This window comes from Chiloscyllium plagiosum, unplaced genomic scaffold (assembly GCF_037043375.1).
Source record: "Chiloscyllium plagiosum isolate Xiang-an unplaced genomic scaffold, Cpla_swu_hap1 HiC_scaffold_35, whole genome shotgun sequence".
Classification (NCBI taxonomy): domain Eukaryota; kingdom Metazoa; phylum Chordata; class Chondrichthyes; order Orectolobiformes; family Hemiscylliidae; genus Chiloscyllium; species Chiloscyllium plagiosum.
This window is the reverse complement of record NW_028270173.1, coordinates 52,655,074-52,673,081: the sequence shown is the minus strand read 5'-3', so window position 1 is coordinate 52,673,081 and position 18,008 is coordinate 52,655,074. Positions and strand designations below refer to the sequence as shown.

Sequence of the window (18,008 nt, the reverse complement as noted above, 5' to 3'; positions counted from 1 at the left end):
GGGCCATTGGACCTGAAACTTTCTCTCAGAGACTACCAGACCTCCTGGGTCTTTCCAGCAACTTCCCAACCATTTTCTGATTGCCAGCAATGCTGCAGTTCTTTGCTTTATTTTAAAATAGATTTCCACGTTTATTTTCTGACCAAAAGTTTTCCAATTTAGCTCACGTAAGCCTGTCTCACATATCAGCATTTATGACTGAGACACAATGTTAACAAGAGTCTTCAACCTGTAACAAGTCAGATGTGGAAATCGTCTCACACACACCAAATTGCAAATGACCTCAACACTCAGCCTGAGTACAATACCACAAAACGACAATTACATGTATTGGAGCTGTTCCAATCAGTCTCGTGTTCTCATTAACCATGTTTGTTAGATGGATAAATACTTCATTGTTATAATCAAAACGGTCTCCAAATATGATGGAACAGACGATATTGCTCACAGCCAAATACATAATCTGTGCAGTTTCAAAAGGCTGACCTGTGAATAAACACAGAATTCCATTACAAAAAAGGTCTCTAAACAGTAATAATACTTCAATCATTGTCCTCTTTCACAAAGCACAAGTTACTCATATAAAACAAAGAACCGCAGAGGCTGCAAATCTGAAGCGACAACAGAAATTGCTGGAGAAACTCAGCACATCTGGCAGCATCCCTGGGGAGAAAGCAGAGTTAGTGTTTTAACAAACAACAGTACATTACTGTAACAGGCCCTTCGGCCCATCGAGCCTGTATTGATGCATGAAACCTTTCTGAACTAAAACGTTTCTGCCTCCACACACTCCATATCCCTCTATTCCCTGCTTCTTCAGGAATCGGTCCAGTTCCCTATTCAATGTTCCTGTTCTGAAGAAGGGGACTCGAAAGGTAAACGCTGTTTTCTCTCCCACATATACGCCCCGACCTGCTGAGTTTTGTCAGAATTGGGAAGATTTAAGATTAATCAGGAAGCAGGAAGTCAAAATTGCAGCTTTTAGATGAGTCATAGTCATAGGGATGTACAGCATGGAAATAGACCATTCCATCCAATTCATCTATATCTAGTGCCTTTTGCCTGTACATGGCCCATATCCCTCTAAACCCTTCCTATTCATACACATGTCCAGATGAATTTTAAATGTTGTAACCATATCAGCCTCCACCACTTCCTCTGGCAGCTTATTCCATCCATGTACCCCCCTTTGCATGAAAATGTTGCCCCTTTAGGCGTCCATTATATCTTTCCCCTCTCACCCTAAACCTATGCTCCCTAGTTCTGAGCTCCCCTACCCCAGCGAAAAGGCCTTGTCTATTTACCTAATCCATGCCTCTCATGATTTTATAAACCTCTAAGAGGTCACCCCTCAGCCTCCGACACTCCAGGGAAAACAGCCCGAGCCTATTCAGCCTCTCCCTATAACTCAAACCCTCCAACCTGGCAACATCCTTGTGAATCATTTCTACACCATTTCATATTTCACAACATCCTTCCTTGAGGAGGGAGACCTGAATTGCACAAAATCTTCCAAAAGTGGCCTAGCCAATGTCCTGTACAACATGACTTCCCAACTCCTATACTCAATGCTCTTACCAATAAAGAAAAGCATACTAAATGCCTTCTTCACTATCCTATCTACCTGCAACTCCACTTTCAAGGAACTATGAACTTGCCCTCAAGGTCTCTTTGTTCAGCAACACTCCCGAGGACCTTACCATTAAGTGCATAAGCCCTGCCTGCTTTGCCTTTCCAAACTACAGCATCTCGCATTATTTAAATTAACCTCTATTTGCCACTCTTCGTCCACTGGCCCATCTCGCCAAAATCCTGTAGTACTCTGAGATAACCTTCGTTGCTGTCTGCAACACCTACAATTTTGGCATCATCTGCAAACATACCAACAATACTTCCTGTGTTCACATCCAAATCATTTATATAAATGATAAAAATCAATGAACCAGGCACTGATCCTTGTGGCACTCCACTGGTCATAGGCCTCCAGTCTGAAAAGCAACCCTTCACTACCACCCTCTGTCTTCTACCTTTGAGCCAGTTCTATATCCAAATGGCTAGTTCTCTCTGTATTCGATGAGATCTAACCTTGCTAACCAGTCTACCATGCGGAAGCTTGTTGAATGCCTTACTGAAGTCCATTTAGATCACATCCACCACTCTGCCCACATCAATCCTCTTAGTTACAAGAAATCACTTTGAAGGAGACATACCACCTTGTTACATTAGAGCCAGTCTCACTACTAAAAACTTGGTGCTACATTTCCCTGAGAGCCCACCACCTCCTACATTTTCCAAAACAACATACTTGTTTGAGATGGAATAGCCACAGGAGACTCCTGCACTATCTGCCTACCTTTCCTGGAGTTAACCCATCTACCGGACTGTCTGTGCAGTTTTTCTCCCTTCCTGAAGCTGCCATCCACCACACCCCTCGCTCCTGTAAATTCCTCATTTCCTCAACCTGCCACTCTCACCAATCCATGCAATCCAATAGAATTCGCAAACAACACAATTCCTGCAGATGTAATCATCAGTAACTTGGAAACTCTCCCCAATCTCCCACATCCAACAGGAAGAGCACATCACTCTACTAAAAACCATCTTTACACCTTAATCGACAGACACAGAAAATAGACTTGTCGTACCGCTCAAACAAGGATAATTTAGTACCTATGTTTTATATCATTAAAGTTTATTGAAGAGAGAGATCTTAATAAAAACATATAATCAAAAGTACCCCTTGTACTCACTGTCGTAGATTTACCAAAAACCACAGTAAGGTTACACTTTAAAGCTAGCCATTTCACTGCTCCCTGTTGTGAGATCCCCACACGGTTTCTCAAAGGTCAGCTTCAAATTTTACTGTTTGTTCATTTTTCTCAGAATGAACGCCAATGTCCAGATATACTTATTACTAAACAGCAAAATCACACAGCTCTGCAGGGTCACTGCTGGGTCAGACAGCTCTGCAGGGTCTTTGCTGGGTCAGACAGCTGTGCAGGGTCACTGCTGGGTCACACAGCTGTGCAGGATCACTGCTGGGTCACACAGCTGTACAGGGTCATTGCTCAGTCACACAGCTGTACAGGATCACTGCCTGGTCACACAGCTGTACAGGGTCACTGCCGGGTCACACAGCTGTACAGGATCACTGCCGGGTCACACAGCTGTACAGGATCACTGCTGGGTCACACAGCTGTACAGGGTCATTGCTGGGTCACACAGCTGGACAGGATCACTGCTGTCTCACACAGCTGTACATGGTCATTGCTGGGTCACACAGCTGGACAGAATCACTGCTGGGTCACACAGCTGTGCGGGGTCATTGCTGGGTCACACAGCTGTACAGGATCACTGCCTGGTCACACATCTGTACAGGGTCATTGCTGGGTCACACAGCTGTACAGGATCACTGCCTGGTCACACAGCTGTACAGGATCACTGCTGGATCACACAGCTGTACAGAATCACTGCTGGGTCACACAGCTGAGCAGGGTCATTGCTGGGTCACGCGGCTGTGCAGGGTCACTGCTGGGTCACACAGCTGTGCAGGGTTACTGCTGGGTCACACAGCTGTGCAGGGTCATTGCTGGGTCACACAACTGTACAGGGTCATTGCTGGGTCACGCAGCTGTGCAGGGTCACTGCTTGGTAACACAGCTGTGCGGGGGGTTACTGCTGGGTCACACAGCTGTGCAGGGTCATTGCTGTGTCACACAACTGTACAGGGTCATTGCTGGGTCACGCAGCTGTGCAGGGTCACTGCTTGGTAACACAGCTGTGCGGGGGGTTACTGCTGGGTCACACAGCTGTGCAGGGTTACTGCTAGGTCAGACAGCTGTGCAGGATCATTGCTGGGTCACACAACTGTACAGGGTCATTGCTGGGTAACACAGCTGCACAGGGTCACTGCTGAGTAACACAGCTGTGCAGGATCACTGCTGGGTCACACAGCTGTGCGGGGCCATTGCTGGGTCATACAGCTGTGCGGTGTCATTGCTGGGTCACACAGCTGTACAGGATCACTGCCGGGTCACACAGCAGTACAGGGTCATTGCTGGGTCACACAGCTGTACAGGATCACTGCCGGGTCACACAGCTGTACATGGTCACTGCCGGGTCACACAGCTGTACTGGATCACTGCTGGGTCACACAGCTGTGCAGGGTCCCTGCTGGGTCACACAGCTGTGCAGGGTCATTGCTGGGTCACACAGCTGTGCAGGGTCACTGCTGGGTCACACAGCTGTGCGGGGGGTGACTGCTGGGTCACACAGCTGTACAGGGTCATTGCTGGGTCACACCGTTGTACAGGATCACTGCTGAGTAACACAGCTGTTCAGGGTCACTGCTGGGTCATGCAGCTGTGCATGGTCACTGCTGGGTCACACAGCTGTACAGGGTCATTGCTGGGTCACACAGTTGTACAGGATCACTGCTGGGTAACACAGCTGTGCACGGTCACTGTTGGGTCACACAGCTGTACAGGGTTATTGCTGGGTCACACAGCTGTACAGGGTCACTGCTGGGTCACACAGTTGTACAGGATCACTGCTGGGTCACACAGCTGTACAGGGTCACTGCTGGGTCACACAGCTGTACAGGATCACTGTTGTCTCACACATCTGCACAGAATCATTGCTTGGTCACACAGCTGTGCAGGGTCACTGCTGGGTCACACAGCTGTGCAGGGTCATTGCTGGGTCACACAGCTGTGCAGGGTCACTGCTGGGTCAGACAGCTGTGCAGGGTTACTGCTGGGTCACACAGCTGTGCAGGGTCATTGCTGGGTAATGCAGCTGTGCAGGGTCACTGCTGGGTCAGAGAGCTGTGCAGGGTTCCTGCTGGGTCACACAGCTGTGCAGGGTCATTGCTGGGTCACACTGCTGTACAGGATCACTGCTGGGCCACACAGCTGTACATGGTCACTGCTGGGTCACACAGCTGTATAGGATCACTGCTGGGTCACACAGCTGTACAGGGTCACTGCAGGGTCACACAGCTGTACATGGTCACTGCTGGGTCACAGAGCTGTACAGGATCACTGCTGGGTCACACAGCTTTACAGGGTCATTGCTGGGTCACACAGCTGTACAGGATCACTGCCGGGTCACACAGCTGTCCAGGATCACTGCAGGGTCACACAGCTGTACATGGTCACTGCTGGGTCACACAGCTGTGCAGGGTCATTGCTGGGTCACACTGCTGTACAGGATCACTGCTGGGCCACACAGCTTTACAGGGTTACTGCTGGGTCACAGAGTTGGACAGGGTCACTGCAGGGTCACACAGCTGTACATGGTCACTGCTGGGTCACACAGCTGTACATGGTCACTGCTGGGTCACACAGCTGTACAGGATCACTGCTGGGTCACACAGCTTTACAGGGTCATTGCTGGGTCACACAGCTGTACAGGATCACTGCTGGGTCACACAGCTGTACAGGGTCATTGCTGTGTCACACAGCTGTGCAGGGTCATTGCTGGGTAATGCCGCTGTGCAGGGTCACTGCTGGGTCAGACAGCTGTGCAGGGTTACTGCTGGGTCACACAGCTGTGCAGGGTCATTGCTGGGTCACACAGCTGTACAGGATCATTGCTGGGTCACACAGCTGTGCAGGGTCACTGCTGGGTCACACTGCTGTACAGGGTCATTGCTGGGTCACACAGCTGTACAGGGTCACTGCTGGGTCACACAGCTGTACAGGGTTATTGCTGGGTCACACAGCTGTACAGGATCATTGCTGGGTCACACAGCTGTGCAGGATCATTGCTGGGTCACACAGCTGTACAGGGTCACTGCAGGGTCACACAGCTGTACATGGTCACTGCTGGGTCACAGAGCTGTACAGGATCACTGCTGGGTCACACAGCTTTACAGGGTCATTGCTGGGTCACACAGCTGTACAGGATCACTGCCGGGTCACACAGCTGTACATGGTCACTGCTGGGTCACACAGCTGTACAGGATCACTGCTGGGTCACACAGCTTTACAGGGTCATTGCTGGGTCACACAGCTGTACAGGATCACTGCTGGGTCACACAGCTGTACAGGGTCATTGCTGTGTCACACAGCTGTACAGGGTCATTGCTGGGTCACACAGCTGTACAGGGTCACTGCCGGATCACACAGCTGTGCACATTCACTGCTGGGTCACACAGCTGTGCAGGGTCATTGCTGGGTAATGCCGCTGTGCAGGGTCACTGCTGGGTCAGACAGCTGTGCAGGGTTCTTGCTGGGTCACACAGCTGTGCAGGGTCATTGCTGGGTCACACAGCTGTACAGGATCATTGCTGGGTCACACAGCTGTGCAGGGTCACTGCTGGGTCACACAGCTGTACAGGGTCATTGCTGGGTCACACAGCTGTACAGGGTCACTGCTGGGTCACACAGCTGTACAGGGTTATTGCTGGGTCACACAGCTGTACAGGATCATTGCTGGGTCACACAGCTGTGCAAGATCATTGCTGGGTCACACAGCTGTACAGGGTCATTGCTGGGTCACACAGCTGTTCAGGGTCATTGCTGTGTAACTCAGTTATGCACATTCACTGATGGGTCACACAGCTGTACAGGGTCATTCCTGGGTTGCTCAGCTGTTTCGGTTTGATTTCTCCATTTCTAACCTTCCATGTGATATTTGCTTTGTCTCGCTTCATCATTTTTAAAACCATTGTTCTTTTGATTTCTTCCCAAATAATCAAAGCAACAGCTTATAAAACAGTAATTACTGCTCCAAAGATTCCAGGAAATCATCTCCAACACTGCAATATCTCCAATATGGAGCAGCTGTTACAGCCACAATTTTTTCCCATCCTCCACCTCAGGTTACGAAGAATCCTTCAGCTTAAAATGACTTGGCAGCGATGGGATTCAAAGCTACATCTCTGAAGAGACTGGAGTGTGGGAGGAAGAAATGTATCATTGTTTAACATCACTGAATCAAACTCCTGGAATTCCCTCCGTTAGGACATTGTGGGTCAACCTACAGCACGTGAACTGGAATTGTTCAAGTAGACAGCTCACCATCTCCTTCTCAAGAGGCAACTAGACACAGGCAAAATGTTGCTGGCAGTCAGCAGTGCCAATGCCATGTGTAAAGGTTTGAACACATAGCATGGTCTCAATTCTCACACTGGCTGTGATTGCTGTAAAGGTCCCACCTTTTCAATCTCGTCCCTCACCTGAGGCATGTTTAAGGTTAAACTCAGCACCAGTCATGTCTACTCAGTGAGAGAGAGGGACGACAGTGATTTCACCTGTCAATTATGTCACACCAAGTCGAGGAGGAACAAACAGATCTTAGGGGTGAAATGGATCAATGGCTTAAACAAACAAATGCCTAAATTGACCCGAGAGTTGGGAAGAGCATGAGAAAGGCTGTTAATTCCCCATCGCACCTAACTTTTAGCAACCACCGTCCACACTGAAGGAATGGAAGCAATTCAGTAAGCTTTGTGCAGGAGCAGACAACCAGACACAGACCATATTGTGTCCGTGCTTACACACCAGAGTCTGGACTCAAATTACCTTCAAACTCCCTTGCCACTGCACCAATGTCACAGCCTGTTGTGTCCTGTGGGAATTGGTGTGCACGGACCAGCCCACATTTTAAAATAAGAAATCCCACAAGGATGCTTTCCACTCGTCTCCAAGTTGTATTGGGACCTGGAACCAGAGGGCCCCCAAGGGCCACCCTAACAGTGACTGACCTGGGAGCATCACCACTGCCATAGCTCAGCAAGTCTCGGTACCTCGACACCCACATCTCTGCCGTACACATGAGAGCCTTTGTCACCAACATGTGGAGGCGATGACCTAAGAACCAGAGTGGCAGAGTCTCTGCTGATCAGGCAGGACCAAATTAAACTGAGGGGAAGTACAGTCCTGAATCTTCACAGCAGCAGCAGCATTGGTATGTGGATGCTGCCCTGTAACATTATCTTGATCTAAAGTTGGTGTTGGGATCTTTTATTCAAGTGAAAATCTTTTCTGTCGATGTCAATTTCGAGGGAACCATGAATCCCAGCATGTTATGACCTACCAAGCACTCACCCTTGTGACTCTCAAACACATTGACAAGAAAGCTGGCCTCTTCATTGATCCTGTCTTCAATGGATTTCTTGCCCATGCCAAATCCTCGGAGAGCTGAGATCACAAACTTTCGGTTCTCCCGCCACAACTTCCCGTCACTGAATATCACGCCTGAAAGTGACACACGAAAAGCTGATCAAATATCGTACACGGGTTCTGCTGTGAGTGCTGCCAAACCCCAGGTTTCTAACACCCTTTTCTTTCCTGAGAATTACACCATTCTACAACCAAGAGGAAGGTCATTGTATCCATGAGTGCTCTTTGGGGGAGTGAGCCCATTGGTCTGACTTCACAAAATTCTTCTTGATGTTGTCATTCTCAATTCCCCTTTGGATGTTCCTGTTGACCCTGCTTCCAGAACCATCCCAGGTACTGCATTCCAGATGACAATGAGAGCTCTAAAACCCAATCTCATCTTCCCTCTGATTTTTGTAACCAAGCGGCCTCTTTTGATGTAGTCTGCCCAATTCTGTTCTCCCTGTTGCAGGGAGGATATTATTAAGCTGGACGGGGTTAAGAAGAGATTCACCAGGATGTTACTGGGATTAGAGAGTTTGAGGTTTGGGGAGAGGCTGCATAGGCTGCAACGTTTTTCACTGGAGTGTGGGAAGTTGAGGGCTGACCTTGCAGAGGTTTATAAAATCATGAGGGACATGGATAAGGTGAATGGCAAGTGTCTTTTCTCCCCGGGATGGAGGATTTCAAGGCAAGGGGCATATTCTTTAGATGTGAGTAGAAAGGTTTTAAAAAAAGACATGGGGGCAGTTGTTTTATACAGAGTGCGGTTTGTGTGTGGAGTGAACTTCCAGTGGAAGTGGTAGAAATGGATATAGTTATAACATTTAAAAGGCATTTGGATAAGTACACGAATAAGAAATGTTTGGAGGAATGTGGACCAAGCGCAGCCAAGTGGGATAAGTTTAGTATGGGATTACGTTCAGTATGGACTGGTTAGGCCGAAGGGTCTGTTTCAGTGTTTTATGACTCTATGATCTATGACTCCCAATTTCTGTGTTGTCAGTTCATATTTAAGGTTGTCCCACAGTAAAATGTGCCCTTTTTATTTGTTGATTTAATATTGAACAACTCGAATATATCATGTGAAGGTTAATGTTCTGTAGCTTGAGCAACATTTATGGAGTTCGTCAAATTGTTGATGCAGGGGATTGTCCCAGGTATTCAATGACTCCCATTATATTGAGGGAGGTGAGGGAGAAGTGCAGTACCTTGAAACAGCAAGGTATTGGCAAGTGGCCAATTGGCAGGAAATAAAAAGTAGGAAGGTAACAGGGTCTGACTGCCAACCCAGCAGCTTAACCAAGGGAGGGGTGTGAGGTCTGTTAGCAGCTCGGGATCTGATCCCTGCCATTTACTATGACAGCAGGAAGCTCGAGCATATTGGGGTTTTGAATGAGATGCCAAAGTTGCACTATGTATTTCTGTGGATGTAAAATGTAATGATTTTAATTGCGAGTAGCCCTCCTCTCACGCAGCACAAGTTTTGGTTGGCATTACTTTGGCATTTTCTAGCACATTGCAAGAATTCCGATTGTCAAAATGTGTATTTCTTCAGCAAAACCAAAGGAAATTACGTTGAAATTTAATAAAACATTTGTTTGGCTTCAAGTGGAGCAATGTATTCAATTCTGAGTGCCACATTGTTGGGAAATGGTTGAGCGAGGGTCACCATCAGACGAATGATAGATGATCACTTGTCAAAGGTGGTGTTGTTCGCCTTGGAGAAGAGAAGGTTGTGTGAGCTTTTGGATGGAAATATCCAAGATCATAAGGGATCTCGTCAGAGTCAATGAAAAGACACTGTTTCCCATTGGCTGGAGGACTGAGAATCAGATGGCACAGAGCTCATAGCAATGGCAAAAGAAACAAAGAGGGTTTGTGAAAGACACATTGAATGGTGATGATCAGAAGTGCCTGATCAATGGAAATTCAATGGAAGTTTTCAAAAAAGATTTGAATAAGTGCCTGACAAGGGAAAGGCTTTTCAGGGATGCAGGGAAAGGGCAGGGGAGCAGGACCATTTCAGTTGTAATCACTGATAAACATTGGCCTAACCCAGGATTATTGAGAATGAGAAGCTTGGGTATTTATAAATTGAGGGAAATAGTGGCTAAAAGGCTACAGTTCAATTCCAGAACATTTTGTGTCACTTTAACCAGCATGATCGGGTGAGCTGAGTTGAAGACAGAAATGACCGAAGAGTAACACAGAGATGAAAGAGGGAAATTACCACTTTGGAATGAAACTGCGTCATATATCGGTAAGTGTGGCCTCCCACTGAATTGATCAGCGTGATTCACAAGAGCGTCTTTCACTGTGTCGTAACCAGTCAACACCACTGCCTTCAGCGGGCCGAGCTCCACTGAAAATACACTTCCATACTTCTCTGCAAGCTAACAAAGAGAGATTTATTTCATTAAGATTTTATTTCTAATCAGCTGTAGCACAAGTCAGGGGCGAAAAATGAAGGAAAGAATATTAATCCCCAATTCTTAAGAATTTGATGCTCATCTGTATTTTCCCTCTAGAAGGTGTTGGTGAGCTGCCTTCCTGACCCACTGCAGTGCAGGTGGGTAAACCTTCAATGGTGTTGGGAAAGGAATTCCAGAATGTTGAACATAGAAACAGAAGGAGGCCATTCAGCCCCTCAAGCTCCCTCCACAACTCAATGACATCATGAATGATCTTTGGCCGAACTCCATGTTCCTGCCTTTGGCCCATATCCCCTCATGGTTTTGCTTCATAAAAATGTATCTACCTCAGGTTTAAAACTAATAACTGATCCCACACCCACTGCCATTTGTGGAAGAGTGTTCTACCACCCTTTCTCATATCTCCCTCCTGAACGGTCTGGCCCAGACTGTGTCCTTTCGTTCGAGACTCTCCAAACAGTGGAAATAGTTTATCTTTATCCACCCTTTTCATGTTAACAATCTCGAAGATTTTGATCAGATCACCCCTTATCCTTCTAAATTTAAGAGAAAGCAGGACTTATTTGGATCATCTCTCCTCATAACCTACCCCTGAAGGACATGTATTATTCCTGTAAACCTTCGCTGTGCTCCCTCCAAGGCCATTCCATCCTTCCTGAGGTGTGGAGCCCAGACCTGCTCACAGTGCTCCACGTGGGCTCTGACCAGGGTCCTGTCTAACTGCAGCATAATCTATTCATCCTTTTGTATTCCAGGTATGAAGGCCAACATTCAACCAACTTTCTTGATTATATTCTGAACCTACTTACAATATTTCAATGATCTGTGCACCCAAACTCTCAAGTCTCTTTGCACATCCACTGTTGAGCCAGTGACACTGAAGGAACAGCAATACTTTCTCCTTGTAGATTCAGGTCTAACTTATTTCCATGTTGTCATGTTCCCATGTGGCTGGCTATCTGCATCAGCGACTCACCAATATCATTGACCACACTCCATGAATTCATGGGTAGGCTCAGTGATGGTCATTTCGACCTTACTGCTGTTCCTCTTACTCAGAATGTAAGTAACCTTTTTCACTCTCTTGCTAGCTGTCTCTTCCAATTCCTGGATTTTCCTCTCTAGTGTTATCTTCTCATTCCCATCCCCCCCGAAAAATTAATCTGAACCCTCCTCAATAACATTAATATACTATCCCATCAGGACGCTGGTCTATCCTCTATTCAGGTGCAAACCATCCGGCCTGGACAAGTCTCAACTGCTCCAGAATTGTTACTAACCTCTGAGGAGCCTAATTCCCCCAAACTTTCACCCCCACAAATGCCATATCCCCTGGCACGTATCCATCTGCTTATCCTCCACCTTGTTTCCTGTCCCATGTTAGAAATATCCCCAAAGCCCATTTTGGAGAGAACATCTCTCGTATACCTGTGTGATATCCTGTCAAAGGCTTTCTCCTGGTCCAGGCTGATCAGGCAGGTGTCCAACCCTCTGTCCTGCACGTAGGCGATCGTATCCCTGAGGAGTGCGAGACTCTCAGCAATCTTCCTGCCCGGTACAGCACAGGTTTGGTCAGGGTGAATCACCGATCTCAGAGCAGACCTGACCCGGTTGGCGATAACGTTTGACAAAATTTTATAATCCGCATTCAATAGTGAGATGGGTCTCCAATTTTTGAATTCCTCCCTCTCCCCCTTCCGCTTGTAGATGATGGTGATGATGCCTTTCCTCATGGATTCACTCATGGTACCTGCCCGAAGCATACTGACATACACCTCCAGCAGGTCCTGGCCAATCTAGTCCCACAGAGCGGAATAGAGCTCGACCGGTAAGCCGTCGCTTCCTGGAGTTTTATTCTTTCCGAAGGACTCAAGGGCTTTGGTCAGCTCATCCAGAGATAGCGGCTGGTCCAGCCTCTCGCGTGTTCTGTCGTCTAAGACCTCCGTGATAGAGGACAGGAACGACTGGGAGGCCGCGCTGTCGGTCGGCTTCGCGTCATGCAGACTGGTATAGAAGGATTTACTGATCCTCATGACGTCAGCCTGAGATGACGTCAGCGATCCATCTTCTTCCTTCAGGCTGCTGAGCACGGAGATCTCTTTGTGCACCTTCTGGATGAAGAAACGTGAGCACGTCTCCTCCTGCTCCACCGAGCGGACCCTGGACCGCAAGATTATCTTGGAGCCCTCCGAAGCAAAGAGCGAGGCTTGCTGGCCCTTCACCTCCTTGAGGTCCTCCGTGACATCCACCCCCATCGTCTGCAGCAGGAGCAGGTTCTGCATACTTTCCTGGAGCTGGGACAGTTTTCCCCGCCTCTCTCTCGCCTCCTGAACACCTTTGAGGATGAAGAACCTCTTGATGTTCCCTTTTACTGTTTCCCACCAGTCCTCTGGGGACTCAAAGAGGGGCTTCACGGTTCTCCAACCTGCGTAGTCCCTCTTGAGCTCCTCAATGTTTCCCGGGGTCAACAGCTTGGTGTTCAGCTTCCACATTCCCTTACCAGCCCACTGCTCGTCCTGTCGGTGACAGTCGGCCAGCAGGAGGCAGTGGTCAGAGAAGAACACCGGCTTGACGTTGGTGGATCTGACCGAGAGCGTTCAGGACACAAACAGGTAATCTATCCTTGAGCGGATAGACCCGTCTGCCCGTGACCAGGTGTATCTACGCTGCGCTCCGTCTGCAGGGGCGCTGAAGACATCGTGTAGCTTGGCATCTTTTACCGTGTCCATCAGGGCTCTGGACGTGGCGTCCAGTTTACTGTCCCCCCCGCCGGATCGTCCATCTGCATCAATGATACAGTTGAAGTCTCTGGCCAGACTGACTGGCCTGGACGTAGCCAGCAACAGTGGAAGCTGCTGCAGGACGGCCAACTGTTCCCTCTTACCCACTGGGGCGTACACATTAATCAGTCTCAGGGGAGCATTCCTGTACATGACGTCAGCGACGAGGAGGCGCCCGCCCACCACCTCCTTAACCTCGGAGATGGTGAAGTTGCCTCCTCTCAACAGGATACCCAGGCCGGAGGCGCGGCTATCGTTGACCCCCGACCAAACTGATGGCCCATGGGCCCACAAGCTCGAGCATCTCCTGTAGCTGCTGAGGTGCAGTATCCCACACTCCTGCAGAAACAGGACGTTGGCTTTAACGTTGACCAAGAAGGCCAATGTTGGCCAGTATTCGACTGGGACAACACTACTATTATAGGACAAGCCAAACAGAGAACAGCCAGGGAATTCCTAGAGGCATGGCACTCATCCACAGATTCAATCAATAAGCACATCAACCTGGATCCAATATATCGACCACTGCAACGGACAGCTGGAACTGACAACCGGAAGTGGCAGATTCAAACCACTACAAATGCCGGAGGAAACATCACAGAAGCGCTTCACAGGAGGCTCCCAAGCACTGAGGATGTCAGCCAGATAGGCGACGAAATGTCTGCAACACTAATTCCCAGCTCGCGAACAGAACCACAACAACAAGCACCCGAGCTACAAATCTTCTCACAAACTTTGAATGTATATATATATATACACACACACACTAATCCAGAATATATGTTTGTTGGGTGAGTTTGTACTTGAAGTATTACATTTTATTTTGTTCAAAAACTGCATAAATACATGTCAGATTCTGTAAACTGGGACACCGACAGATTTTAACCTCACACCTTCAATGCATTATCTGAGTTGAGGTGGTACCTATTGTTCAAGATCCCTCGAGAATGTAACTTTAAAAGGAGTTCTGGGATTTACATATGAAAGAACTGAAACGAACATGATCATTCTAAAAGATGAAAGACTGGATCTTTATTTGTTTACTATGACACTCCATGACACTGCAATCCTGTTGCTATAAATACTGTGTTTGTTCCACAACCACCTGATGCAGAAGCAGTGCTATTGGCTGGTGTTGTGTGAGCTTTAACTTTGTCCACCCCAATCCAACACCGGCTCCTCCAAATCATGCCATATCTCCCAAGTCCCAAATTCCTTAGAGCTGTTGCTTTCCCAATCCTCCCCCTGCAACCCTCCTCCACCCCATTCCCAACCTTGGGCCCCCCTCTGGTGGTATGGCCCCTTGCACTTTAAATTGCGTTGGGAAGCGGTGATTGTATTTGCAAAACAAAAAGACAAATCAGTCCGCATTTTGTTCATGATTATTGGACTGAATTTTAAGACTTTTTTTTCTTTCCCTTGTGACACGTATTTGATGGGCACTTGGCTCTGGGATATTCCTCAAAGGAACACTCACTCTCACAAACCAGTCCCTTCCCTTTGCACTGACCTCACTTCGGTTTTTGATCAGGTTTTTGATCAGGACGTGAATTCAGGTGTTTTCCTGAACTTTCACAATGTCATTATCTGGTTATAATGGCCTGAAATAAAAAATCCAGAGATTTTTGATTCTCCCAAATCTTCTTCCATCATTTTATATCGATCCCCTCTCTGCTTTAAATATCTGGTTGTCAGGATCTGATAAGCTCTCAAATAGGCTTCAGGATTCAGACCAAATCCAGCATGGTCAGAGGCCATTCGGTCCATCGTCCAGCGTCGCTCTTGCTTTACTGTCACGTTAATTAAATTGAACATTTCCCAGATTGGTCACTCTCTGAGGTGCCATAACTTTGCAATTGCTTTGTTTTTTTTCTGCCTCCCGTTCTGTTTAGAATTAAAGTCCGACCAGAGATCAGAGACTCTCAGAACACAGCCCCCAGGGCTAACAGATTCCTCGGTCAGGGATTAGGGATCTGCTTCGGTTTGTGTCTCTCTCGGTCTCTGTGAGCTTCTCCTTGGGAGCTGTTCCCTCACACCGCCCCATCCCTCAGACAGTCCCCCAGTGAAGGATTCTCACTTACCCCAATGAGAGACCAGTCCAGCCTTTTGAGGTCCAGTTGGTGCAGGTTTCCGATCAGAGGAAGCGGGTTTGGTCCAGGAGGGAAATTCATGGGAACTCGCCGCCGAATTACGGACACGACCAGGAAGAGAAAGAGGGCCAGCAGCGATAGGGCCAAGGTGTAGTCTGTGGGGAAGAGCTTGAGGAGAGCCATTGTGTCAGAGTGCTCAGGCACCAGTGACGTTAGAGTGTGTTATGTCCTTCAGTCCAGTCCCCGACTGGCAAACAACAAGCTGTTTTCCTGATTTGTCTCACCGAGTGTTTTTAAGCCCCACCTTCCCTGTGAAATTCCATTAAACATTTGGGTACACAGTAACCTGAGCTTCTTGGCATAGAAACGGTGCTGCCCTCTCTTGTAATCCTACAGCAGGCCAGGCAACATCATGAGGTGGAGAGGTGAACGTTTCGGGTGTAACCCTTTTTCAGGACTAGGGGTGGGTGTTCGGGGTGGGGTGCAGGTAAAGGGGGTGGTGAGGGCAGGGTGGTGAAATGGGGATAGGTGAAGACAGGTAGAGGGTACAACCCATTTGGTCAATGGGTGGAATGAATCCAGTTGGTGGGAGGGAGCAGTGGAAGGGATGGGGGAGGGGTTGGGAAGGGAGTCGGGGGGTTGGGGAGGGAGGTTATTTAAAACTGGAGAACCCAATGTTGAGTCCTCCAGGCTGGAGGCTGTCCAGAGGAAGATGAGGTGTTGTTCCTCCAATTTGCAGTTGGGTTCATTGTGGCAGTGGAGGAGACCAAGGCTGGTCGTGTTGGAAAGGGAGTGGGAAGGGGAATTAAAATGGGAGGTCCGGTCAGTCCCTGCGGTCCCACCTGAGATGCTCGGTGAACCGTTCCCTAAGTTTAGGTTTGGTCTCCCCGATGCAGAGTGGTGCAAACCAAGGGCTGCTGAAAGGAATGGTCCTTGCGAAAGGCAGAGGGCGGTGTGGAGGGGGTGGGGTCTAGTTGGAGTTGGTGGAAGTGTTTAAGGAGGATGTGTTGGATGTGGAGACTGGTGGAGTGATAGGTGAGGACAAGGGTGACTCTGTCTTTATTGCATTGGGGTGTGGGGTGTTTAGAGCCGTGGAACCTGGAATGGAGATGGTCCAGCAAAGGGCTTCTGGATGACAAGAGGGAGGAAAAACTCGTTGTTCAAAATAACCTCCTGTACCATTCCCTGACTCCCTTCCCAGCCCACCACCCCACGCCCCCCCCCCCCCCCCCCCCCCCCCACCCTCCCTTCCACTGCTCCCTGACACCCACAGGATTCACTCCTTCCATTGACCAACCAGGTCGTGTCCTCTACCTGTATTCACCTATCCCCCACCTCACACACTGCCCCCACCACTCCCTTTACCTGCAGGTCCCCTCCCACCCCCACCCCCAGTCCTGAAGAAGGGTTACACCTGAAATGTGGACTTCTCTCCCTCCTGATGTTGCCTGGCTTGCTGTGTTCTTCCAGCCTCCTGCCTGATTATTTTGGATTCCAGTATCTGCAGTGTTTTTGTCTCTGACTTGTAGTTCCACATTGAAGAACAGCAGGAATCCACTTCGGGAGAGAGAGGTGTGTCACTTCCAGAGCTGCTCATTTGAACCAAAGTCTCTTGGCCCACAATCCTGTCATTCTCTTCAGAGTCGATCATGCTCCTGCTCGATTGCACTTAAAGTTCAAGGTTTGCACAAAAGTGTGAAGCAACTACAGTTTGGATCTGTAAGCATACAACACCAGTGTTTGACTCGTGTGTGATGTTTTGTAACTTTTGGCAGAAGAAAAATGAAAAACAGTTTGTGAATTTTTGACAATTTGGAATGCTTCCTGGTCCCACAATCAGTCCCAGCTTGTTTAATGAGGCTGCTCCTGCCCTGCCAATTTATTTTGTTTTATTTCAAAAATATACTTTATTCATAAAATAATTAGATGGTCTGTACAGTTGGTCATGCCATACATATGTAAACATTTACATACAGAGATCAGAATTTATCATTTTGTACATTTTTCTGTACATTTTTTGATCATATGCCCATATAATTAGCTGAGGTGTCAGCAGAGCCCAAATGACTGCATGGGCCCCCTGTTCTTCTTTAGGCAGGCAGATGTTACATGGTGGTCTTTCCCCACCGCGCCTTGGCGGCAGCTGCCCCAAGCTTCAGCGCGTCCCTCAACACATAGTCCTGGACCTTGGAATGTGCCAGTCTGCAACATTCAGTCGGGGTCAACTCCTTCAGCTGGAAGATCAGAGGTTTCGGACCGCCCAGAGAGCGTCCTTCAGCAAGTTGATGATCCTCCAGGCACAGTTGATGTTTGTCTCGGTGTGCGTCCCGGGGAACAGGCCGTAGAGCACGGAGTCCTGCGACACGGCGCTGCTCGGGACGAACCTCAAAAAACACCACTGCGTTCCTCAGCATAGACACATTCCAGAAGGAGGTGTGTGACAGTCTCGTCCCCCCAGCAGCCGCTTCGAGGGCAGCGTGCGGCGCGGCTGAGGGTCCGGGCGTGCATAAAGGATCTCACAGGCAGAGCCCTTCTCACCACCAGCCAAGCCATATCTTGGTGCTTGTTGGAAAGTTCTGGCGATGAGGCATTCTG

The 18,008-nt window shown here is 48.5% G+C and overlaps 2 protein-coding genes across 2 annotated transcripts in view; one reads left to right on the top strand and one right to left on the bottom strand.

Moving 5' to 3' along the window:
* Window positions 1-18,008, top strand: part of LOC148140878 (H-2 class I histocompatibility antigen, alpha chain-like) — a 450,761-nt gene that overhangs the window by 247,116 nt on the left and 185,637 nt on the right. The window lies entirely within an intron of this gene.
* LOC148140885 (cytochrome P450 2K1-like) overlaps window positions 1-18,008 on the bottom strand; it is a 34,750-nt gene that overhangs the window by 11,857 nt on the left and 4,885 nt on the right. Inside the window, exons 2-5 of the mRNA XM_087979619.1 lie at window positions 15,405-15,722; window positions 10,342-10,504; window positions 8,055-8,204; window positions 326-486 (exon numbers count right to left, since the gene is read on the bottom strand). Of these exons, the coding sequence (XP_087835745.1) occupies window positions 326-486; window positions 8,055-8,204; window positions 10,342-10,504; window positions 15,405-15,596 (666 nt within the window). The 5' untranslated portion in view covers window positions 15,597-15,722. The remainder of the gene's footprint in view (window positions 1-325; window positions 487-8,054; window positions 8,205-10,341; window positions 10,505-15,404; window positions 15,723-18,008) is intronic.